At 41.4% G+C, this 25,362-nt stretch overlaps 2 protein-coding genes across 4 annotated transcripts; one reads left to right on the top strand and one right to left on the bottom strand.

Annotated features, from left to right (window-relative positions):
* Positions 1-14,556: 14,556 nt before the first annotated feature.
* On the bottom strand, positions 14,557-20,471 carry smyd4 (SET and MYND domain containing 4). 3 transcript variants are annotated; one of them, XM_077020323.1, is made up of 10 exons: positions 20,275-20,471; positions 19,981-20,125; positions 18,725-18,814; positions 17,646-18,627; positions 17,268-17,492; positions 16,956-17,125; positions 16,561-16,702; positions 16,296-16,412; positions 15,991-16,114; positions 14,557-15,809 (listed from the first exon to the last, which is right to left on the bottom strand). In XM_077020323.1, exons 1-10 carry the CDS (start codon positions 20,406-20,408, stop codon positions 15,680-15,682), a joined length of 2,259 nt encoding a protein of 752 aa, XP_076876438.1. In that variant the 5' UTR covers positions 20,409-20,471; the 3' UTR covers positions 14,557-15,679. The 3 variants fall into 3 exon arrangements, with proteins under 3 accessions (XP_076876438.1, XP_076876440.1, XP_076876439.1); XM_077020325.1 differs by lacking the exon at positions 15,991-16,114; XM_077020324.1 differs by lacking the exon at positions 14,557-15,809 and having other exon boundaries at positions 16,204-16,412.
* A 3,091-nt stretch (positions 20,472-23,562) lies between these two features.
* On the top strand, positions 23,563-24,303 carry LOC143526181 (olfactory receptor 2A7-like). Its single transcript, XM_077020828.1, has one exon. It carries the CDS (start codon positions 23,563-23,565, stop codon positions 24,301-24,303), a length of 741 nt encoding a protein of 246 aa, XP_076876943.1.
* The last annotated feature ends 1,059 nt before the right edge of the window (positions 24,304-25,362 follow it).

Raw genomic sequence — 25,362 nt, 5'->3', positions numbered from 1 at the left:
TCTGATGTGAGATTTTGTGCTTTTATTGTGTCTGTATTTATGTGTGTAAACGAGCACTTCGAGAAACATAGCAAAAATTACCTTCAAATAATTTAGACACAGATGAATCTACTGGTGATGTGGCTTTGAAATCACAGGCTGCTATGGAGATATTCCAGATACTCCAGTATTTATAGGTGTTGTCCTGAACATTTGCTGATTCCCAGCTGTGACACACACTGCCACAGGGTGAATCTACAGTGCCTCATATCATTGTTCAAATTTAAATAAATTCAAAACTATTGTGCAAGTGCACAAGTATTCTAGTTTACTAGAGTGATGTAAACATTTAGCATTCTGGTTCACAAGAGTGGTGTAAACACAAATAGCATTCTGGTTCATAAGAGTGAGTATAAGAGGTGTAAACACATTTTATACACTGAACTGAAATAAAGCAGGTGGATTTTTTACAGTCAAAGTTTAATCAAGTCCAAATCTCTCTCTGCTTCTGTATACTTAATTTACATCTAAATGTATTTCTCACTAAAAAAATATTCATAGTGAATAATTTTTCATAGTATCAGATATTAAGAATACAGTAGATTCAAAATACTTTTTGTGAGAATGAGAACACATACAATACTTCAGTCAGGAATCATGATTTCAAACAACAGAAATACATTAGGAATATATGCCAATTGAACATATTTAAACATAAACACTATTTGTCATATCTGAAAAGAAAAATAACTTACTGTTACCATGTTTAAATCTATTTACTGTATGTTGTCAGACCCCATCAGGACTTCGCAGTCAATGTTAACAGTGTGAAACAATGCAAAAGTCACAGCTGTGAGAGATGGGCAAGTTAAGCCAACCTGTCATCCATTCATAGACAACTATAGTGCTGGATGAACCATGGCACAGGACACAGGGTGGACGAGGGCTCTGAGGACAGTGCTGTTCAAAGAGCAATACAGTATAAGATCACAGCACTAAAAGCTGTGATGAGTGTTTCTACAATTGTCACGTTAAAGTGGTGAATACAGAACATCCAGGTAAGATAATCTTTTACAAAAATGTGTGTGTGTGTGTGTGTGTGTGTGTGTTAGTGTGTGTGCTAGTCTGGAAGGGCATGGGCGTTTTGTTAGGTTGAGGTGAGTGGTTAGGTCACTGGGATGTTGACAGCTTGTGCCAAGCAGATGTTATAGACTCTGGCAGAGCTGGCATGAGTGATGTACCTTTGGCCAGAGGGTGTGGTGGGGGAAATGGGGGGGGTTATAGGGGTCGGAGGGGACATCCACTCTGCAGGGAGATTTGTGCATGTGGCTTTTACGTTGAACTATAACTGAAGGAGACCCTGATGATGATCGTTTACACAAGCTGAGGTCAGGCTGAGGTCAGTCACCATACAAACATTCCTACTGCTTTTTCATTGTACCTGTATTGACAACTGTTTAGACGACTAAAATTGCCCCATTTTTATCCCATCTTCCCTTTAAAGTTTGGGGTGCTGCATTAAAAGCCATAAGTGATAAGTAATTTCTCGTAAAACTGGATTCTGGATACTAGTCCTGAAACAGCAATTTCACCGGTTCCACCGAAGAGTAAGTTTCTTGTGCAGTAGTGTCTTACGTGATACATTTGCAGCGTGCGTTAGCATAATCTCAGGATGTGGGATGCTGTTTTGAATTATATAATCTGGCAGAGAAATAAGAGCAGGTAATGTGGCTGAGCAGTAGCTGGAAGGGAAACCCAATCGGTGAGTCTTCACAGAACCCTGCCAGGCTGCATCCGAGTGGCTACGTGTTAGCCCATCACCAGCGGCGAAGGATCTGCTCCTACAAACGTTATTGCAGTTCAGACAGGAGCAATCAACTCTCTCTCATTCTCACTCATCTAGAGAAGCATGTAGACATTAACAACAGAGCTAATTCCCTTCTGTGGGTTTTTATTACTGTAAACCCATCCTCCTCTTTTCTCTGGACAAAATCTTATTAAACAGACTACTCAATCTTACAAGATATTTGTGCACACACTTTTCACAAAAGGTGACTTCAATAGCAGACTGTACATCAAACAACTCAGAGTATCATTATCATTGATAATGTATGTATCACAAAGAAGACAGATAATTGATAGCCATTATCAAGTGACAAGTCATGTTTATTTCATTCAGCTGGCAGCTTTTCCAAGTGGCATCGCTGTGCTTGCGAGTCTGTGGAGAGAAGGGCTGTGGTGTTATGCAAAGGATCACTTTTCTGTGGGCATCATGACTGGCAGCTTGAGGTTTTCCTGGTCATTTTGGATGAATATGACTGGCAGAGATAAAAATAAAATATAAAAGAGAGACAGACAGAAAATATATTTATACCAGATGCATTTTGGCAGAGTCACTGCAAATTTGTACCAATTGGCAAGGCTTTCTGAATGGTAGCTTGTTGCAAGCATTGTGTGTGAATGTGTGTTTGTGTGTGTGTGAGAGAGAGTGCGTTTGTGTGTATATGTGTGTTTGCTCTTTGTCTGTCACTTTAAAGTGAATGTGTTGGCAATGTGTCTTGGCTTTGTGCCGGTTGGCGGAGCAGCGATGTAGAGCTCTCTGCTTGGGTGAGCTCCTCTGATAACTCAGTCTTCACTGTAGCCTGACATGTATTCAGCATCTGCCTGACACAGCAGCAGTCTGGAGCCTTCCACAACACGAGGAGAAGACGAACGAACGAACGAACTGTGATTTACTGAGCAGTACTCAAACATAGACCACACAACAGAGCGATATGGAAAACGTCAAACATAATAAAGCCAAGCTAGAAGACAACACAAGAATGAAGAACAAGAAGATGAAAAGGGAGAAGAATGAGAAGTTGACAAAAGAGGAGAAGAAGACTCCCACCACCATCCATTAAACAAAGCACTAAGATTTACTGACATGTACAGGCAGAAACAAATCAAACATCCCAAAGTAAACATGCAAAAAAAAAATACTTACCGGTATAATAAATATTCACTTTGTGTTGAATTGTAATGAATCCATCATGCTAGGGAAACACACATATAAAACAAAGTAATGTCTTTGAATTATTAATATTTAATATAGCAATATCAATATCTGATGGAAATCATTAATGATACCAAAAACAAACAAAATACATAATTAATAATGCATGATAAAAGATTGAATTGCTTGATACATTTAATTTAAAAGATTTAATGCATTGTAACGCTTTGTAATAGGTTATATGAATTACAGAATGAAGCTCTGAGAATGGTTAAAACAAAAAAAAAAACATCACTCACATTTCAACAAATGTACTAATAAATGCACATAACTGAACTGTGAAAACAGGAGCTTTGTGGTGTGAATGTATCACTCCACATGTACCACATCACACTTATACTCTACAGGGCATGTGTTCTGTTCTTCATTATACCAGGGCAGTAGCACATTAGAAATTGTGTTGTCCTGTGACTACTATCTATATGTCTATATATATATATATATATATATATATAAATATCTAGCACTGGAAGCTAGCCAAATCACATTTTGTAGTATACATGTATAAATGACACCCCTATACATGTATAAATGACAAAAACTAAATTGATTTAGGTCGTCCAGACACTATACAAGTACCACAAACCCAAAAGTTTAGAGTTGACATTCTGAGCATTTTGCTAGTTTCCACTGTCTGTGGAGCCTTGCTTCCTCCAGATCTTCCAGAAAGGAGACTGCTGCTTTCTTTGCCCTTGTATTCAGTACAGATAGCAAGGTGCAGCCATTAGTAATCCCCCGACACTTACATACACCGCAATGTATGCTGTGTTCCAACCCCAAACATCCACCCTGAATGGTGGGTGGTGCAGTCCGGAGGAAGTAATTGTGGGACGGAAGAGCACCGCTGCCTGCGCTGATAAGCATTAACAGCACCTTTTATTTCTCATTAGCGTGGGTCTGCGGCCCTGCTGGCCAGACCGAGCGCACCCAATCTCGCAGGGACATCTGTGGGAAGGATTCATCAGACACTCGGCACCTGGCTGCCTCAAGGATCTGGACTGTCTGCCTCCGCCTGTCGCGATTTATGGTATGGGGATAACAAGCCTGTGTGATTTTGATATTACGGCTATCTATAGCAAACCATGCGTCTGCTGGTTGACACTCACCCCACGTGTCTTACATTTTGCTGGACTTGCGTCTTATCTTTGCCCTCTCTGTGCCAAAGCAGATTCAGGGCTGTGCAGGAATAACACCAGTTTGGTATTTATGAAGCTAAGGCCTTGCGTGTTTGCCCTCAAAACTCTGCCTGTCTCGGGTGAGTAATGTAATGAATGTTTCTGTACCGTCAGAGTTCAGGCTGATTTGGAGAGGGGGAGGGGCTAAGCATCATCTTGAGGGCGGAGACACGGCCTGGGGGTACCAGTGGGTAATTAAAATTAAAATAAGACAACTCTTCTGTCCTCAGGGGGCCAGAGTGTGTCAATGTAGATGGCAATGAACACTGCAGCTGAAAGCATCAAAGAGGAAAAAAAGGTGCTGAAAAGCAAAAGTGAATTTAAACCGTGGCGTGGGGAACCATTCCTATTAACTTTTTTCCCCTGTAGAGGACAATAAGTAGTGTGCTAGTCCTCCAGCTTCCTGTGTCCTTTATCCACTCCGTGACCCAGACTCATTCCCAAAGGTACCAACTTGCATCTGATGAGCACATTAACACAGAGATTTAAGATATCACATTGTCTGTCTGTGTGTGTGTGTGTGTGTGTGTGTGTGTGTAAAAGTGTGCCTTGAGCTTGGCTCAATAGAGAGTTATTCTTTATAATCAATGCAGGCTCCTATTAAATATAATAACTGCCACTGTACTTCCATTATCGGCTCCCTGGAGTGCCGGAGTGTCTTGCTAGTAATTGAAAAAGGTCAAAAAACTTTTTTGGCAATATAAACGTAAAATGCTGACTCTTTTGCAAGCTGGAAGAATATGAATGATCTGCTGACAGGTCAAAAAAGGGCTGGACTCTTTCAAACCTTCCTGCCACTCTACCACAACTGTATAAAATATTAACGGGCCCGAGGTTACAGAGGTTCCTGTAGCACTAGTGGTTTACAGAAGCCTTTGCCTCACCCTGATGTTCTTTTATCGTTTAGATTTCAGGAAATGATAATCTCAAGCCACTTGTTTTAATACATATGAGAAATCAACTTTCTATGTGGATAACCACGACGCCCAGTTTTTACACAACTGACATCAGACTATACACAAGTTCCCCTTCCTCCCCAAACACCTCAAACTATGTGGCAACAACTGTTTTATGTTTTTTTTTGCATCATAATCACTGGCATCTTTACACATATAGTGAAATCTCAATTGACCTCACCATATTAAAGGTGTCTCGACTCCTCTTAAAAGTGGCCTCACTACACAGGCTTGAGAAGCCCCCCCAGAGCGTGGAGGTGCGTGGACTCCAGGTGGTACATCAGAATGCTAATGTTCCATGAGGAATGCTGTGTTCACCCGAGCTTGATTTTCATTATTGAGCCATTGCCCCTACCCCAGGGATGACTCCACACCGTGGTGTTCTCTGGGTTCAGGGGCGGGTTGCATATATAGTCTCTGTCCTGGAAGGAGACAGAGTGTCCTCACAGAACCAAGTAAGGAAACTTGGGGAAAAAATGAAAAGAATAACAGCAAAACTCTAGAAATGTCTCTGGAGGTTTGGGTCTGCCTTCCACAGAAAGTATCAGTTATGAAAGTGACCTACAGAGGCTGTGTGTCGGTAGGGATTCCTCCATTCAAGACAGTCCCATTAGCTCGATACCAGGGGACTGCATGCATCCCAGAAGGCAAGGATTTGTGGGTAAATGCCGCTCACTCTCTCTCTCCTGACCCTATATGTGTCCTTCACAGCTGCCTTGGAACTGAAGGGCTCCGCTGAGGGTGAGACTAATCTCTCACACTCTTTCATGCACACACACACACACACACACACACACACACACACACACACACACACACACACACACACACACACACACACACACACAGAGCACAGAGCACAGCACAGAAGTAGAGATATTTCATCTAAATGGGCATGCCCATTTTAAAAATGTGGATGTTTGTTGAGATGAACTGTTTTGTGATGAAGTGAATAAACAGGATTCTGCACTCCATCTGTTAAAGCAACGTGGGCAACGTTAAGTTCTCACACTAAACTCATTCTTCTATTTTACTTTGTTTTAAAAAGTTAATTGACCTTCATAGTTCACTCAGTGGCGTAAATGGCTATGAAAGAATCATGGCATAATGGTCCTTTAAACTGCAACCTAATCTCTGAACTGAAATCAATGATTCTCCATCTGTCTGCACCATGGCTGAAAACCCCTTTACACATTTTGCTATTTTCCAGGCTGTAAAAAATCGTAGGTGACTTCAGGTGCTTCCCTTCCCTCACAGTGCAATAAGACCCTATCAAAAGCCTGGCAGAAAGATACCGCCATAGCTCAGGAAGCAGACCCAGGGCCTCTGAGAGCCTGCAGGGGTTTAGACAGACACGCTCATTAAACACTACTCCTAAGCCTGATGAATAAGTGACGATCATGGGCTTCATCTCTGCTTGGTCACTCCGCCTGCAGTGTGGCTGCCCCGGGCCGTGGAGTAACAGATACCTCAGAAATGGTGTCACCTGCCACTGGGGATCATTAATTAGTCATTTCCAGTTGTAATGGAGTGGAGTCGAGACTACAGTAGGCACTTCACAAGGGCAAAGCGGTACAGTGTCATTTGGTCAGCTGTTTCAACATCAGCACCTCACAAAGTCTGCTCTTTAGCCTGTCAGAAGAGAGAGCTTGGGGAGCATATTAAAAGGTTTGGCACAGTTACCCGTCGAAGTAACTACAAGATTTAAAATAATGACAAAACTGAACTATAAAGAAAAAAGTACCCTAAATACAATACATAAAATGTCTACAACATTACCTCAAAAAACATTACGGTTTCATTGGCATTCAGCATTCAGAATAGACACCAGCAATGTACCATACTTGCTAAAAAGGCTTCATTTAAATTCGATAAACAATACTTAAAGGCTAAAGAATATAGCCACTGAAGTATATATATATATATATATATTCCATTTCAGTTGTAGGGAAATAGTTCTAATGTAGTCAGTCAGTGTGGCTTTACTAGCAAAGGTAACAATGTTGTGAAGGTCCATGTCTTTGGTTTGAAAGGGTCATCATTAATCAGAGCTGCACTCTCTCTGCCTGTGCGCTGGAGGACCACGCCAGCAGGCTTTGTTCTCTGTCACTGGTAGTGGCCTTCTTGGGATTGATAACTGCCCTGGCTAATGTCTTCACACAGATTCAATCAGCGGTGGCTCAGACTGTCCAATGGGAGGATCGTTTACCCACACAAGACACACGGTTCTCCAGGGTGACTGAGAAAGCATTTGTGATTGCTGTTTCCAGAAAAACATTCCAAGACCATTCTGAAGACGGATAAAGAACAGAAAAGATTATATTGACAAAGTGGAGGCTTTTGGAGTCATGCATTAACTGGTATGTGCCTGTGTTGCAGATTTCTCCTCTGTACCATACGGGGAATTCAACCCTTCCTTTCACAGGAAGCTTCTCAGGTGCTTGTGCAGTCTCTCATCATCTCAGTGCTGGACTACTGCAACTCCTTAATTACGGGTCTCCCTCTCTGGCTCCTCAGAGCTCTACAACTGATCCAGAATGCAGCAGCACGACTCGTCTTCAGTCTCCCCAAGTTCCCACATGTCACTCCAACGCTGCATATTCTTCACTGGATTCCAGTACCTGCACCTATCAGATTTAAAAACTGGATGCTTGCCTACAAATCCAAAAATGGACTAGCCCCTCCCTACATGATGACATTGGTCAAAGGCCGATCCATACCTCAAGCACTCAGAATCTCATGTATGGATCAGCTTGTAACAGCATGCTTAAAGTCTCACAGAAGACAAACCTGTCCTATTCTCTGTCTTAGCTCAGAGATGGTGGAACGATCTTCCACTAGATGTTTGGACTGCAGTCTCTTGCTGTTTTCAAATGTAGAATGAAGATGTACTTACTAACATGGTCCTTGTACTTTACATTGTATGGTATAGTATCTATGTTAATTGGCACTTCTTCTAAGTATCTTTTAATTTCTGTTGTTTTAAGTTTTGAGCCATTATTTAAACAGGGGCAGATGAAATGTTTCACATTTTACCACTTTAATATGATATCAACAGTAGCCATGCTAATAATATATATACTTTTAGTAGTAGGGTATTTTCAAGGGTATGTTGAATTCTGACCTATTTATGGTACTATCTATGATGCAGTCTGTGAATCGATATCAAAAGCTCTTTGTAAGTTTCTCTGGATAAGAGCATCTGCTAAATGCCTTAAATGTAAATGCAAATGTAAATAAATTGCATTTTTAACAGTTCTTTCTAAAGATGGCAAAATAAGTTTTATGTATTTTAAAAATTACTTTAAACATATTGATTTTACATTCAGCAAGAAATCACATTACATTTTTAGCTTAAAAAAAAAACTCATATCTAAGAGTTACTGCTCAATGTTTTAATTTTCTTTCTTCTTTTTTTGCCAAAGATAAACCAGTATTTTCAAACATTCATAAATGTGTGTCTATAATGAAGATCATGTAATATAGATAACATCAAATCAAGCAAACATTTTGATTTTCATGAATTGCTTTATGTGGAATTGTTTTTCTTAGGATGATTACCTTTCCAACAGACAGAACACCCCGCACAAGCAGAAGACCGTTTTTAAAGTATTGACAACATCCTCAGTCAGTTTCTAAGTTTAGAAATTACAGGATGAAATTACCTTTCTCGGGGACAGAAATGTGAGTCTCCCCCTTTGTTGTGAGAGGTTGGTTAAAATAGCTCATGTCACAAAGAAATGAAAAACTCAGCATAGTACCTGGACAAATGACACTGCAGAGGGAAAGAAGTGTGGCTATCACTGCTGAAGAAAAGGCAGAGTGTGTGTGTGCGTGTGTATGCATGTATGTGTGTATGTGTGTGTATGTGTGTCTCTGCGTGTAGATATAAACACACACACACACACACACACACACACACACACACACACATATATATATATATATATATATATTCGTCACATATTACATGGATATGAGTATGTCATACTCATGAACTCATAATTCATATACTAATATATATTTTATGAAATTATATATGCATACATACATTACTAGCATGGCTACTTTTGAAGGTCAAACGTGAGGTATTTCATCTGTGCTTGTTTCAAGCTATCTAAACAATGGCAAGAGTGGAGTGGATGGTTATCACAACTTTTAATAAAGTGTTACTAACTTTGTAATGATAACTAAACTGTTTTACCCCCCCCCCCCCTCCCCCACCCCTTTTCTCTATCCTTTTATCAACATGACAGAACAGCAGGTGAGATAATGACAGGGGTGTGCCTGCACGTTAGTCACATGAGCTGAGGCAAGGAAAGGCATGAATATTCACGTGATATTGAGCAGATACCATAAGAAATGACAGAAACTTAGAGAACAAGACAACTGCCCAGTGTGGGCTATCACAGCAGTCAAAACATATTCAGCAAGAGGATGAATTTACTTTGATGGGGCAACACGTAAAATTTTTGGATGACTCCACGTGAGACAGGCCTACTGAGCATCTGACAGGTGCAGTTTAGTGTGTTAGACCTAATTAGGAAATAGGTTTTTGTAGAGATGGCTTCAATCTGATCCCACGTATCGGAATCGGGTCTGTATCCACAAAAACTGTGGATATAGGTGGTATAGGTGACATATGTGGAGGAACCGGAAACCGATCCATTACCAACACCAATCCATAGCACAGCAACACTTTGCAGGGGCGCTCCACATGTGCTAATATCCGCGTTAGTTAGAGTGCATCACGTGATAACAGTCGGGCTAGTTTGAGCAGTTTATATCTAATGTTAATTTATGTAATCCTTTATGTAATCCTCCTAAAAACAAATTGCGTTTTAGCCGTGAAGTAGGCTGAAGGAACCTCAGGATCGAGAAAGGAGAAAGAGCAGGAGAAACTTGACAGACAGAGCCAGAATACGAAAGAATAACCGAACAGGTGTGTGAAAAACGTAATGGTTTGTAACAGGATGTTTGACAAATTATCCTGTGTAATTCCAACAACAATAACAGTAATAACAGGTCTAATTACAGCTCTCATACATGTGCTGAGGATGTATTTCCCTTTTAGCTGAATTAGATATTTTGTTGACTTGCTTTTTTTGTTTCGTACTTTTATATCGTACACGTTTGTTTTGGATGTCGGTACTGACCTCTGTAAAAGCTTCTGTGCTGTTTTATACTGCTCGTCTGGGACCTCCCTTCCCATCCAAGCCCTAATTACGGCTTTCGCATATTAACAGAAAAGGGCGTCTTCTAGCCACCCTTAATGACAATGAAAAGTCATTAGGTAGAAACCTGCTCTCAATCTTACATCGCCTGTCATCCCTCTCCTCTTTTAAATGAATAGTACCTTCATTAAAGTTTCACGGCTCCAAGACTAGCCTTCAATTAGCAAGTTTGCTTCATACATTATAATAATGACTCCCAACATGCAATGACAACCATTTCATTAGAGACTTGGTCTGTACATTATTTTTTGTGTTATAAAAAATAATAATAATTCAATAAATCAAATAATGAAATGTTGAAATAAAGAGAATCAGAAAAGTGAATGACATTCAATGGTTAATATCTGGTGTATGAATATAGAGTAAATGATATGTTTTTATTTAGCACAATAACTTTGATCTGCTGTGGGAGTTGTTCCTCTCCTTAGCACTCAAACGTTTTATCCAGGGTTTTGTGGGGAAGATGCCCATCAATACATATCAACCACTGTGCATGTACCAGGAGTGTAGGCCTATAGCTAATATAAAGGCTACTGGTCAAAGGCATAAACCGTCTGCATTGCCATCAGCAGGCAGCTCAGGAAACCAAACCCATAGACATCTGTCTGTGTTTCCAATGACTCGTCTGATGTCCTGCTGGATACACAATACTCAGCAGAAGCATTTTGGTCTTGGTTTATTATTGCATTATATATAGCGCCTGATTCAATTACACCCAGATCAGTGGCACAGAGTACAATGAGCACTGTGGTCAATCTGCTCCTTCTCGGCTGAGCAAGGCCAAAAGAGAAGACTTCTACATGCCACTTTAGCAAATTCCTCCTAATGACCGCTTATTCATGGCAGCCGATCTTAATTATCTATCAGGATTGCAGTTCCAAAAATTAACGTCGTTGCAAAACCTGACGGACCTGTCATATCCTCGCTGCAGCCATTTCCTCCATCTACCTGTTTTGACCTTGAGGTTGTGCAGTACTGCACATGATTGACAGCTGAACGTTGTGCTTATTGAGCTCACAGAGCAGCTCACTCATCTCTCTGGCAAGTCTGACGACAGCGGCATCAGCAAAACACACCCACCTCTCACAAGCCATGACAAGTCCCCCCGCCTTCTGCTCAGCCCCCCGCTGAAGTGACAGTCCTGTTCCAGGCATTAACACTGGCACTGGAGCTTTGACGGAGCCAACCATCCCACAAGCAGCTACCTCACACCACGCAACAAGGTTCAGTTACCTGATGGAAATACTTGGGGGAAATCAGCTGTGGAAAATTGACCAAATGACATGTTGCCCTTGAGACACACACACACACACACACACACACACACACACACACACACACACACACACACACACACATACACCAGTGAAGTGCAGCATACTGTAAGTGGCAGACTTTGGACTATGGGAAATCCCATAGACTTACAGTACAGCAGCTGATCCAGTATCAGACTCTAATCAGTCTGTCCCAATTAATTGTCATTATGTGTCATTATAATGGTCATTAACACGAGTATTAATTATCTGTCTCTAATCAAAGCTCTGACCTCTTTTCTTTAAGCGAATACTGCCTGTCAGAATATAAAAAGGCATCTATCTGAGTTTGGCTTAATTCATGCAGACAATACATGTGGTCATGAAATCTGCTGGGCATTGCTGTCCATACGGGAAAACCCACCCTGACAATACAGGGACTGCGGAAGCGATGTGTGTGCCAATTTCTAGCCAAAATATGATCCTCAGGATATATATTTAATATAGATATATTTAGAAGATATGTTATTTCAAAATTACAGGATGTTGAATCAACATTAATAATAGTATATCTAGTAAGTCAGTTATCGTTGAAGGGTGTTGCTTATTTTTTATTGCTTGTTTTGAGACGTGAATGAGAGTGAGAGGTCACAGCACAGTTCATGTCCCCCAGTGCTTCATAATCACGTTAGTCACTGACTGTTACACAGATTTACCGGTCCAGGAGCCTTGAACAGAGGATGAAACCAACCACTGGAAAAAAAACGACACTGGATAAACACCATAAATATCCACTAATCCGCAGCAGGTCAGTGCGCTCGAAGCTTGGTTAGCATACCGCCACTCAGCCCCCCAGGCAAACAAACCAGTCAGTCTAGCTGTGCCAGTAGACCCTTCGTCTCCATCACATGTTCTGCGTAAATGCATTAGCAGTTGATAGCAGATGGGCTGCATAATGACGGGAAACTCATCAGCACAAGTTTGCGCTGCCCCTTTCCACTTGGAGAGAGAATTACAGAGAAGAAACATGCAGAGACTGTTTAGTGTTCTGCTCTTGATTCAGATATTAAAAATTCACTTTTTACTCAAGCCGTTAGTACTGCTGTGCAGACTGTTGATTTGGACTGTATATAATATAAATATATAAGCCACATGCTGTAGAAGCCTCACTAATAATTGATATGATATCAGTGGATCTTAAATTCAACCTCTACGGTTCTCTTCTCCTCCTTTACCTGCTCTGATATGCACAATTCAGAACGCTGAGTCATCAAGCATCAACCAGCACTGCTATCATTTAAGGAACAATTTGAGATTCTGTAAGGGACCAGCAGTGTGTATGGTACAGAAACGATTCACTGACTAATGTAAGATTTACTCTGCTGTGAATGCACAACACATACATTTTGGATGATTGGATTTTCCTACTGAATTACACTGTTTCATGCTCCAACTCCAATTTGGAAGTGGGGGTGTGCATGGTGCAATACCATTACATCAGATATTCAGGTAGTGGCCAAATTCTGCTTTCCCACTAGATCCACAGCATAAATAGTATTGTAGGATGGCACCAATTCTATCACTTTGAACACAGATACAATATGTCTAGAAACACAGGGTCTGGGTAGAATGTTTACAGTACACAAAACATGCCAAAATATAATGAATGAACTCATATTCCTCAGGATTTTATCCATCCAGGCTCAATTGATCTTCAGGGCCTGTGAGTCTCCTACATCATGCATAATGATTAGCACTCCAGAAGGGATTTTCACCTGTAGTGGAAAAAGTCTCGATCACATAGAGGAAGAAGCAGCTACTCAACAAAACCTTAATGCATTAAGACAAACAAACAAGTACAACAATATAGGAATCCAAAATCCCTTACAGCTTTTCTGTCCTAAGTGCTGGCTAGTGCCAAAGAGATTAACCTGTACTGGACAGATAAAGAACACAGGTTTACATCTCCTCACCTCATGTAGGAGGAGGGAGGTGAATTTTTACAACCAACAAGATGTCTTTTGTTAGATCAGATTAGTTGTTTCCTTATCATGAAACTGAATGGAGAAGAAAACACTTGGTACATTGCCTTAAACTGTAGCATCATCTGCTTGGTAACAGATAGTGTTTATGACCAATAAAGTGTGAGAAATGTGTTCACAAGCTGGTGTTTTAGAACATTATGCCACTTTGTTTCACAGAGGCCAGGATTTGATAAAGGTTTGCACATGCAAAAACACATGCACATTTTTATAACACCAGCAAAAAAACTGTCCAAGCGTATAACAGGATTAAGGAAGTAAGTGTATTTCAAAAGAGAAAAATGGCACATTTGTCTGCTTTGCCATTTTCCTGAATGAATGCAACTTAGGACATTCTCACCAGAGGGTGAATGTCAGTGTCAATGCAAATAAATTGATTTAGCCCCTGCAAAGCAATTTAGCAAGCCTGAAAGAAAAGACTGAGAAAAGAGGACTGGGTATGATTTTGATTTATGGAGTTTAACTCTGTAGCTCTTAAATATTAGTCGATAAGTTCTGTTTTCCCAAAGAGCATATATCACTTTAAACATTATTAAACTGCCACTATCATATGTCTAGTAAGAAAGGCCCTGGTTAGTAACTGTATTGTACTCAAAACATGCCAAAATGAAACGGAGGTGTGGTAGTGACAGAATGAAGCAAATTAAGCATAGAAGTAAAATAATTTGATCATCTTTCTAAACCCAGGAAGAGAACGCCCTCAGCACCCAGACCAGGGAGAGCTGGAGTGTGGTCTTACCCTGCCAGCAGTTCCCAGCAGATGGACGTTCACTCTGGGAAGAGCCGCGGTGGGCTTGAAATGTTTGACAATGCGCTTATTTAAAGAAGAAACAAAAAACAGACTTTTATCATAAGCAAACACTTAAGAATCAGAATCACTTTATTCACCAAGTATGTTACATACACAAGGAATTCTTTCCGGTGAGAGCACACGTGTGGAACACTGTGAACACACCAGACAAGCATATAAGAGTCTAGATCACTAAGACTTTAAGCACACTATCTGGTAGAGTAGATTAAGAATATAGAATAAATAATAATTAAGGGCCATGGGGAGGAGCTAAGATGTGTGAATGTGTACATATGTAGATAAGAAAATTTCATGAATATAAATAGCACTATAGTAGGAGAGCTGTTATATAATCGACAAAAGGAGCTGGAATCACTTTTAGGCAGTAGGGAAAGTGCAGTTTTGCAATAGTGAGTCATATCGAACACTTTCAAGAGTCAGAAATCAAACTCTGATGCCTGACATGCATATTCATTCATTTCTCCAACACTCAGCATAAGCTACAGGCTGCTCTGATGTTGCTGGTGCCATAGAAGTCACGTGTGAAACCCATGCCACGTGTGAAACCACTGCCACGTGTGAAACCCTCATCCCAGCCATGATGATGTTGTCGCTCAGTCAAAATCTGCTTAAAAAATGGCACTGGTGCATCTCAACAAAATTACATCAGATTCATTTGTTTAAGTTTCAGCAATGTATGCTTTAGGTTACAGCCTCAGCTATTTAGTTAGGATATAGTGGTAGCGTGTAGGCCTATACCCCCCTGCATCAAACTTCTGCTTTGATTGTGTTGAATCCATAGATTCCATGATCCATGATTTTACAGCTCAGTGTATTATAAAACTCGAGCCATATACTTAGAGCTATGACTTTTTTGTCCTTTCAAACTTCTAAAGTGAATCTTAGAAGTGGTTTTGAGGTGCTTGATAAACATTCTCAGGCCTACAGAGTATAGAGACGGTTTAATAAAGACTGCCCCCTGCTGGTTGAAGGTGGTATAAAAGCATCTTCACATGGTGTGATCCTCTGCAACAGTGTATGATCACCCTGAAAAAAAAAACCCTGACATCAGTCTGAAAAAATCAGGTCGTTGTATTTATTTATTTATAATAAAAAAAAAACATCCATCACTCATTATATATGATAAAAAATGCAAAAAAAATTAACACTGAAGAGGCCGGGCAGTGTCGATGGGTCAGCCTGTCCCACGCAGATAGGTCTCCATGTCCTTCAGCTCCTGCAGCTCCTCACAGCGAGGGTCACAGTGGAGGGACAGAAGACGTCGTGCTAAAGGAATCACCGACAGAGCTGACGGAACGTCTCCTCTGCAGGGACGACAAACACACAAGCCACTGTTTCTAGTTTTAAGCAGGAAAACGGAACTAGAGGGACAATTTGCACTCAGAGCACCTCAAACTCGCAGGCAAATAACAACAGCAAACTGGTTTGTACCATACACAACAATGCCATATGAAACACTGCTTCAGAACAGAGATTGCATTTTACCCATTAAAATGCAGCTGTGTGAGTTTAAAGAGCTGCCGTCCCAGCTCCACACTGTCCTCCCCGTACTGAGAGCGAACAGCAGCGAGACCGCGGTCCAGGTGCCGTGCGGCTCGCCTCCAGTCCCCTGAGTGGCAGACAACGAGTCACGTGTGCTGCCTTGGCGGTCATACTCCCAATTATTCGTGCCACGTTTTCCCCCCTATTTAGTCTTACAAAATCAAGGTTCCTCCGAGACGACGGGAAAACACCAGCGGTTTGAGCTCATTTAAGCGGGACCGACCCGGTCCACAGAGTGCTCTGCTCACCCATGGAGGCAAACGCGCGTGCGGTTGCGTCCGCCAGCTCCCCCTGCAGGGCGTGAGTGTTCATTAAGAAGTGGTCCGCCTGACCGCCTGCTTCCTGCAACACCCGCAACGCCACGTCTGACAGGAAGACAGAAACACACTGTGCTTTTAAAACCAAGTCCACTTCACTCTTGCTTTGATGCATCCATGTTTTTAGGCATAAACACATGTAAATGGATCAGAAATGGATTTCTTAATTACTTTGCAAGCTGAACCTTTCTCTCACCTGTTCTCTGCTTCTCCAGGTGGTCCACAGCTTGGTCTAAGAGGCACTGTAGAGCGTGCAACTTTCTCTGTATGTCGGTAGATGTGATTTGATAACAACAGGATGACTGTGAACATACATGCACATCTGTATCGGTACCCATCTGTAATGACAAGAAAGGATCTTTTTAAAGCAGCAGTAACTTGTATAAAAATAACATTTGAATATTTTTCTAAATAATAAGGGGACTATTGTTACTGCTATAATGCATTTTTGTTGCAAGGGAATGATCAGTTGGATGATCTCTGCCTTCCAAAACATAAAAATCATCATCATCATCATCATCATCATCATCATCATCATCATCCGTGCATCGTATAACATCAGACAAGGGGCACTTTGTGCTGTAATGTTACCTGAAGAACACCTCCACAGCTCTCACACTTCAGATCACTGAACGTTGATGGTGAAGCCCCAGTTCCGTCAGCCACCTCAAGCTCACAGGCCTCACAGCTGCAGTGGAAGAAATACTGCTCCAGCAGGAGGCGCTGTCGCCTCCTAACCTCCATCCTGCTACGGTGAGGGCCTGAGAGAGGAGGACAAGATGACCTGTGCATGAAGGACATAGTACTGGACATAAACACCGAATAAATATATTCTCACTGTGTTGTTGTGCTAGCGTTAAATAAATATGTTTTTCAGAAAGCATAAATTCATCGAGTCTTTACCATAGCAGTGCAACAGCTCCTGTCCTGCCCGGACGTCTCTGCACGTTCGCACGGTTACTGCCACTCTGGAGGCGCCTGGGGTGCCGGGCTGAGCGGAGCTGCCTCCCACGCTGAAGGAGACGCTCGTGTTGGGGCAGCAGGAGTGGTTGAGGAGGCTGAGAAGGGGGAAAACTGCGGTGGCGATGCGGAGCTCCCTGCTGGACTGCACCGCCAGACTGCTGTCCTCTGGGAGAAAACATGACCCACATGCAGGCTTAAGTTAGTTCTCCTCCTTAAGGGTTCTCCTCTGCCAGTCATTATAATGCCCGGCCCAGCAAAGCAGCCTGCGTGCTCTTAACCAGTCATGCACTTTAAGAACGAAAAACAGTTACTGCTGACCTTTAATTCTGATCGCTGTCACAGCCTGAGCATTACATCGGAGTTGCATCATGTGTCTCAGAGCCGTAGCTCCCAGCATGCTCAGGTCCCAGTGTCCGTCACCTCCTTCCTGTTCGTTACACCACCGTGTTTCTGGTAAAGGTCCCATGTCTGTCATCCTCTGACAGAGCGTTGCCATGGTGAAAGCCAACAGGAAACGTAAGCTGGGGGCATGATGAAGGACGTGTGGTAATAGGCTATAGATGCCCAAGTACGATGTGCTGTGACAGTTTCTGGAATGGTCAGCACACTCAGAACATCTTGACACTGGGGAAGCTGCTTCGGTCTGCTCAGATTGAGAGGCCTTCACAAGGCAATGTTCTCCACAGGAGCCATATTGACCGTTGCTTGCCTCACCGTTGTCGTGACTCTCTCTTGCCCTCTGAACATCCTTCAACCCAGCCTTTAAAGCCACCCGCAAGGCCAGGTGGGCCAGCACCCCCAGGGTTAGCAGCTGTGCGCCTGACGGGCACTCCCAGCGGTGGTACTGCCTCCACGACTCGGTTCTGCACGCTGGTCCACAGTAGCGAGCGTAGCTGCAGTCCGGACACGGCACGGAGCTCAACGTTTGAAGCAAGCAGTGATGGCAATATGTGTGCTCTGTTCCCAATATGCTAGACTTCATGTGCCATTCATCACTAGGTATAAGAACAAAGCTGAAAGCCTCGTCCTCAACCACTACTTCACCCGCAGCCTTATTCTCCTCCACCAGCAGATGGCGTCCTTTCTCAGGTGTGAAGTGAACAGACACGGCAGCTGACAGTTGGGTATTATCATTATTCTTTTCTTCATTCTGTGGTGTCTGCTGCTTCAGATATGACGCTTTAGACTCTTCCTGCTTTTTAATCTCATTCACACACTGTGTTTGCCTGTTTGTCAGTTTGCCCTGCAGGTGACTAGGATAGCCTTCATCCAAAGCCCTCTGGATGTCTTCAAGGCATTCCTAAATAACACACACACCACTGGATACTTTGCTCTCATACACAAACAAGGAGATTTCAGAAATGATTTATACACACAAGGGATCAGAGGATTCTCACTTTGTAGAGGCCGAGGTGGAGGAGAGCGGCCGAGCGGTTGGCGTAGCATATGGACAGCAGTTCTGTATCATGTGCAGCACAACTTACACCCTGAAACAGAGAAGGAATAATGTGTGTGTACACAACATACTGGCTTTTGGTTAGTGTCTTTTAATAAATTTCTCATTTCTAGTTTTATTGATCTTTTACTTATTTTTATCTTCTTTAATTATTTTATCTTAATCTTATTTTATTTTTTATTTGATTTCTTTAAATGCATTATTTAATTGATTTTAATTTCATGTATTATATTTTGTGGGCAGTGATCTTCCCAAGGTGATAGACCTTGGGTCGTAATACACTTCTTCTTCTTCTTGTATTACGTAAAGCACTTTGAATTGCCAGGTGCCATGTATGAAAGGTGCTGTATAAATAAAGTTGCCTTGCCTATATAATTACAGTATAGTGTATATATATATTCTTAGAGTTCAATCGAATTATAGGGGTTAATATAATGTCCGCTAATCCACTAACAGCTTCAACTCTTCTGGAAAAGCTTTCCACAAGGTTTAGTGCATTTATGACATTTTTTGACGATTCTTCCAAAGGCACATTTGTGAGGTCAGACACTGATGTTGTATGAGAAGTCCTGGCTGGCAGTTTATACTCTAATTAATCCCAAAGGTGTTCCATTGGGTTGAGGTCAGGACTGTGTGCAGGCCAGTCAAGTTATTCTACAACTCACTCATCCATGTCTTCATGGACCTTACTTTGTGCACTGGTGTCTCTTGGTATGCTGAAGCATTAAGAGTTCCTTTCACTGGAACCAAGGGGCTCAATCCCAACTCTGGAAAAACAACCCCACACCATAACAGACAAAAACAATTATCCTGGCAACCTCCAAATCTAGACTCCTCAATTGGATTGCCAGACGGAGAAGCGTGATTGGTCACTGCAGAGAACTCGCCTCCTCTGCTCTAGAGTCCAGTGGCGGTGTGCTGCACACCGCTGCATACCACACTTTGTACTGTGCTTGGTGATGTAAGGCTTGGATGCAGCTGCGCGGTACGCTCTGTTCTTGAGCGAATCTGAAGGCAACATGAAGTTTGAAGGTCTGTAGTGATTGACTCTGCAGAATGTTGGCGACCTCTGTGCACTGTGCAACTCATTTTACGTGGCCTATTGCTTCATGGTGGAGTTACTGTTGTTCCCAATCACTTCCATTTTGTTATAGTATCACTGACAGTTGACTGTGGATTATTTAGTAGTTTTCTTACCTTAGAGTAATATAGCGCAGCAGACTTGAAGTCCTTCAGTTTAAACCTATGGTTGCCTTGCTCTCTAAACCTGGCTGCAGATTCGGAACACTTGTTCACAGCGTACTTCTCAGAAATTCTGAACAAAACTTCAAGATCATCTTGCCTAGAACACACAGAAATATGTTAACATAATAGAAGAGAATCTATATATTGCTAGAAAAGCAAATAAGCAAAATTGTACATTAGCTAATGAATGTGAACATGGAATACTGTAAGATATATGGCTACACAAGCCTATAATTAGCTACTAACTTCACACGTGGCTGCACGTAGCGATATATCTCGTCTATGTCAGCCAAGAGAGAAAAGCTCTCTCTTTTCGCAGGTCCTTGTTGAGTCCATTTTTGCTCAACGTGTTTCACCCACTCTGGACAGGGGAGATCCATTTAACTACACGAACATTTCTACAAATATTTACGCTATTATTTTCGAGTTTGCATTTCCGGGAAGTAACGTGACGTCAGATTAAATACTGAAAGCGCGAAATTTCAAAATACAAGCATACACTGTACGTCTTTAGGCTATTACCTGTAGGCTATTCAACACATTTCGAATATGCTGAATATGTGAAGCAGTTTTATTCTTCAAAATATTAAAAAGAGGTTTTATAATCCGTTTGATCATTGTTTATTTCTTGTGCAGGTTTTTTTTTTAGATGATGGTAATTTAGCTGTTGGATTTAGCAAGGATTTAGAAGTATTAAACAAAATAAAAAATTCCTTCCACAAGCACAATTTAAAAATTTTAATTCTAAACAATGCATATAATAATTACATCAAGCTGTTTCTGAAGAAAACCCTCTTTAGGCTACTACTTATAAAGTCATTTGGTCTAGGTGTTAAGACTTCATGAAATTTCCAGGCTTATTTAAAGTGTTAGATTTTGCCCTTAAGTTGATGTGTTTTTTTTTTTTTTTCAAAATTAATACAAACCTATTTACTTATCTGGGTTATTAAAAAACCTATTTACTTAGGGTGTTTAAGCATGTTCCTAAAACAATACATATATGCCCAGTGATATTCAGCAAAGGTTGTAGCCAATAGAACTAGAAGGTGATGAAATTAATAAGAATAACAAACAAACAACACAGACATAGAGACTTTGGCTAGAAGCAGCAGATGCAACCATGGTTGCCCCTTTAATGCCATAAAAAGTGCCTCTGTGCATGTTTAGTGCATGTTTACAGTCCAACATGAAGGAACCCATGGCCCACTGCACCAGCATATGGTCTCACAAAGGGTCTGAGGATCTCATCATGGCAGTCACGGTACCTCTGACTAGCACATGGAGGTCTGTGTGGCATAAGAAATGCCTTCCCATAACACCATTACTGACCCACTGCCAAACCGGTCATGCTGGAGGATGTTGCAGGCAGCAGAACGTTCTTCACGGCGTCTCCAGACTCTGTCACATCTGTCACGTGCTCAGTGTGAACCTGCTCTCATCCATGAAGAGCACAGGGTGCTAATGGCAAATCTGCCAATCTTGGTGTTCTCTGGCAAATGCCAATCACCCTATTGTACACGCTGTTAGGCTGTAAGCACAAGCCCCACTTGGGGACGTCGGGCCCACCTACCACCCTCATGGAGACATGTTTCTGACAGTTTGAGTAGAAACATGGATATTAGTGGCCTGCTGGAGGTCATTTTGCAGGACTCTGGCACTGCTCCTCCTGTTCCTCCTTACACAAAGGAGGAGATAGCAGTCCTGCTGCTGGGTTGTTGCCTTCTTACGGCCCCCGCCATGTCTCTTGGTATACTGGCCTGTCTCCTGGTATCTGCTACATGCTCTGGACACTATGCTGACAGACACAGCAAACCGTCTTGCCACAGCTCACATTGATGTGCCATCCTGGATGAGCTGCACTACCTGAGCAACTTCTGTGGGTTGTGGACACCTCCTCATGCTACCTCTATGGTGACAGAACTGACAAAGTGCCAAAGTGAACAAAACATGAGCCATAAAGGATGAGAATAGAAAAAAGGTATGTGGTCACTATCTGGAGAACCACTCCTTTATAGGGGGTGTCTTGCTAATTGGCTCTCATTTCTACCTGTTGTCTGTTCCATTTGCACAACAGCAGGTGAAGTTGATTCACAATTATTGTGGTTTCCTAACTGAACAGGTTGGTTTTACAGACGTGTGGTTGACTTGGAGGTACATTGTGTTGTTCAAGTGTTCCCTTTATTTTTTTGAGCAGTGTATATATATTGTCAAACACAGAAATCTTTGTGAAGGGCTAACATCTAATTTCCATATTTTCCATATTATTTTATATTATTTTCAGCTCTTATATAGCCGCACCCATAGGCTACCAATCTAATGCTATCTATTCTGCGTAATCAGGCACACATTTACTGGTAGTTACTTTGCACAAATGTTTCCCATGGTCTCACTCATGAAAATGTATATCAGTTTATGCTGTATTCATAAATGTCTGCATGATCAGTGTTTATATATTCATGTGCAGTAGCCTATAATAACTACACCCAGCTAAAACCTCTTTTTTGCTGAACACCAAGCTGAAAGAGGCCAGTAGGGTTTAAAACAAGAGTACAGTAGTGGTGGAATACAGCAAACAATTGATCAAAAACTATATGAGATGATATTAGGTAAAGATTTAGAGTAGACCTCATATACGCAGCTGTAACCCAGTGATAGTTGTTTGGACCTGCAAAATGTTGACAAGACAAATACAATAATTAGCTGGAAATGTCTGGAGTGCATAAATGATCTCATATCAGTATCTTATGAGCACAATAATTATTGTGGTTTACGTTATAATGACATCTCTGGGGTAATCCAGGTGCCATATATCTACAGAGAAGAATGAGCTATGTGTATTTTAGGGCACTAGAGCTCTCTGTGGTCACCTCTCCAGTAACAGCTAAGACAGCATTCTCTGTGGAGTCTATAGCTTTCAAAATATGTAAGTATATAAAGACCAACATTCTACTGTCCACATACATATGTAGCTATGTGATTAAAAAAGCTTTGTTTTTATTTTTTTATATATATACCAAAGCATTTGTTTCATTCCGTGGTTATCAGTGTCTTCTGCAAGGGTTATCAGTGCTGTGCATAATAGGAGGGCTTCCCTGCATATCTGAACCGACTCGAAGTGGTTGATCAATAACTAATGAGCTGGATCAGGTATGCAGGAGCAGGGAGCACTTCAGCAGGTGGATCTACATGTGTGTCTAATTGTCTAAGCAGGCATTTCACGAGTAACATTATTTCTGAACATTCACAGCAATCTGGAGTGTCTCTAAGCAGCAAGTGGCAATGCAGGAACGCACAGATTACCTCAACAACACACTGATTCATCCACAAGGCTTTTATATTGTGGGCCTCAATTCTTTGCCTTATGTAAATGTCTATGTCATTTTGTTGACTGTGATATATATCCTCACCACCGTGTTCAACTGTTTTATAATCTGTGTCATTTGCATTGATCATGAACTGCATTATCCCAAGTTCATTGCGCTTGGGAACCTAGCAGTGGTTGACCTTCTCATCAGCACATCTGTTATCCCTGGCATGATTAAAATCTATATTTTCAAAGACAATTTTATAGAGTTTAAGTTGTGCTTAACACAAATCTTTGTGTATATTGTGTTTTTATCACTCGAGTCACATTCTCTTGCTATACTTGCCTTTGACCGTTTAATTGCGATATGTTTCCCCCTGAGACAGAATGCCATTAACACTACCACAACCATGATTTCGATTATAATTGCAATATATGCAGTCTGCATTAGCATCTCAGTTGGATGCATTGTGAGTTTGACTCACCTGTCTTTCTGTAATTCAGTTCAGGTGAACAGTTATTTCTGTGACTATGCACCAGTTTTCCGGCTGGCTTGTAACGATAATACAGTGCAATGGACCCTGGCCACAGTGTTGGTCTTAGCTGAACTTCTCGGACCACTGAGCTTCATAGTTTTCACGTATGCATGTATCTTAATTGCTGTGTACCGAATGAAGAGTGTGAAGAGCAGGTTCAGGGCCCTGGCCACATGCACAGAGCACCTGTTACTCGTGGCCATTTTCTATATTCCCATGTTGGTTATTTCTGTTTTAGGATATTTCCGGTTAGGGTTGAACCAAGAAGTGCGAACAATCGGCTTGTCGTTGTCTTCCTGCATTCCACCCTGTGCAAACCCCATTATCTACTCAATGAAAACCAAAAAGCTCAGAAACAGAGTTGATTTGGTCTTTCAAAGAATTTGTGCTAATAAAAGATGTTCCTGTTCATCCACTTCACAAAAAATTAACTGAAAGTGATTTTTTAGGCACATAGTGGTAGATACTACAAAATAATTATTATGGCTTTATGCAGTCTTGATGCTTTTCACAATTATATATACTTATATAATTACACAGAGACAAGTATAACACTGTTTCTGAGAGCAATGTTGACAAACTGTATGATTCACTTTTTTGTATAAAATGGACCTGATTCTTAAAATAAACAAACAAACAAAATCAAACATCAGGAGTGATATTTTTTGTATATGTTGCCTAGAGACAACATTTTGCAACAACGAGAAGGAATAATACAGGGTGTTATACACATGTGATATACACTCACTGGCCACTTTATTAGGTACACCTTTTCATTAACGCAAATGTCGAATCAGTAAATCACATGGCAGCAACTCAATGCATTTAGGCATGTAGACATGGCCAAGACCTTCTGCTGCAGTTCAAACTGAGCATCAGAATGGGGAAGAAAGGTGGTATAAAGTGACTTTGAACGTGGCATGGTTGCTGGTGCCAGGCGGGCTGGTCTGAATATTTCAGAAACTGTTGATATACTGGGATTTTCACGCACAACCATCTCTAGGGTTTACAGAGAATGGTCCGAAAAGAGAAAATATCCAGTGAGCAGCAGTTCTGTGGGCACAAATGCCTTGGTGATGCCAGAGGTCAGAGAAGAATGGCCAGACTGGTTTGAGCTGATAGAACGGCAACAGTAACTAAAATAACCAGTCGTTACAACAGAGGCATGCAAAAAAGTATCTCTGAATTATATTTGTGTGTGTGTGTGTGTGTGTGTGTGTGTGTGTGTGTTTGTTCGTGTTGTAAGGGTGAAACATGATAAATACAAGCTGAAATGTTATTGAGAATCTGCACAATGTCAGAAAATATTTAAAAAACAGGACACAGGAAATTATATGTTAAAACCTCATTACAGGAAATTATGTCTGTTAAAGCAATATGGTGTCTGTCATGAAGCAAGAGATGTAAGAGGAAATATTGAAAGATTGATGCCCTAGGGCCCCAGTAGCCACTGAAGGTGCATGTATTAGTGAAGCATTGAAGAAGAGAGGGGCT

Source organism: Brachyhypopomus gauderio, chromosome 10 (assembly GCF_052324685.1).
Source record: "Brachyhypopomus gauderio isolate BG-103 chromosome 10, BGAUD_0.2, whole genome shotgun sequence".
In the NCBI taxonomy this organism is placed as follows: Eukaryota; Metazoa; Chordata; class Actinopteri; order Gymnotiformes; family Hypopomidae; genus Brachyhypopomus; species Brachyhypopomus gauderio.
Note: the sequence above shows the minus strand (reverse complement) of the source record. Positions and strands in the feature narration are given on the sequence as shown.

Bases quoted from the DNA above. Each gene is read 5' to 3' on its own strand.
- smyd4 (XM_077020323.1), bottom strand. From the start codon at position 20,408: ATGGATCTCCCCTGTCCAGAGTGGGTGAAACACGTTGAGCAAAAATGG. The intron at 16,703-16,955 runs GTAACATTACAG...TTGTCATTACAG, and splicing joins GCTGTGGAGGTGTTCTTCAG to ATGGGTACCGATACAGATGT. The intron at 16,115-16,295 runs GTGAGCAGAGCA...TCTGCCACTCAG, and splicing joins ACGCGCGTTTGCCTCCATGG to GGGACTGGAGGCGAGCCGCA.
- LOC143526181 (XM_077020828.1), top strand. From the start codon at position 23,563: ATGATTAAAATCTATATTTTCAAAGACAATTTTATAGAGTTTAAGTTG.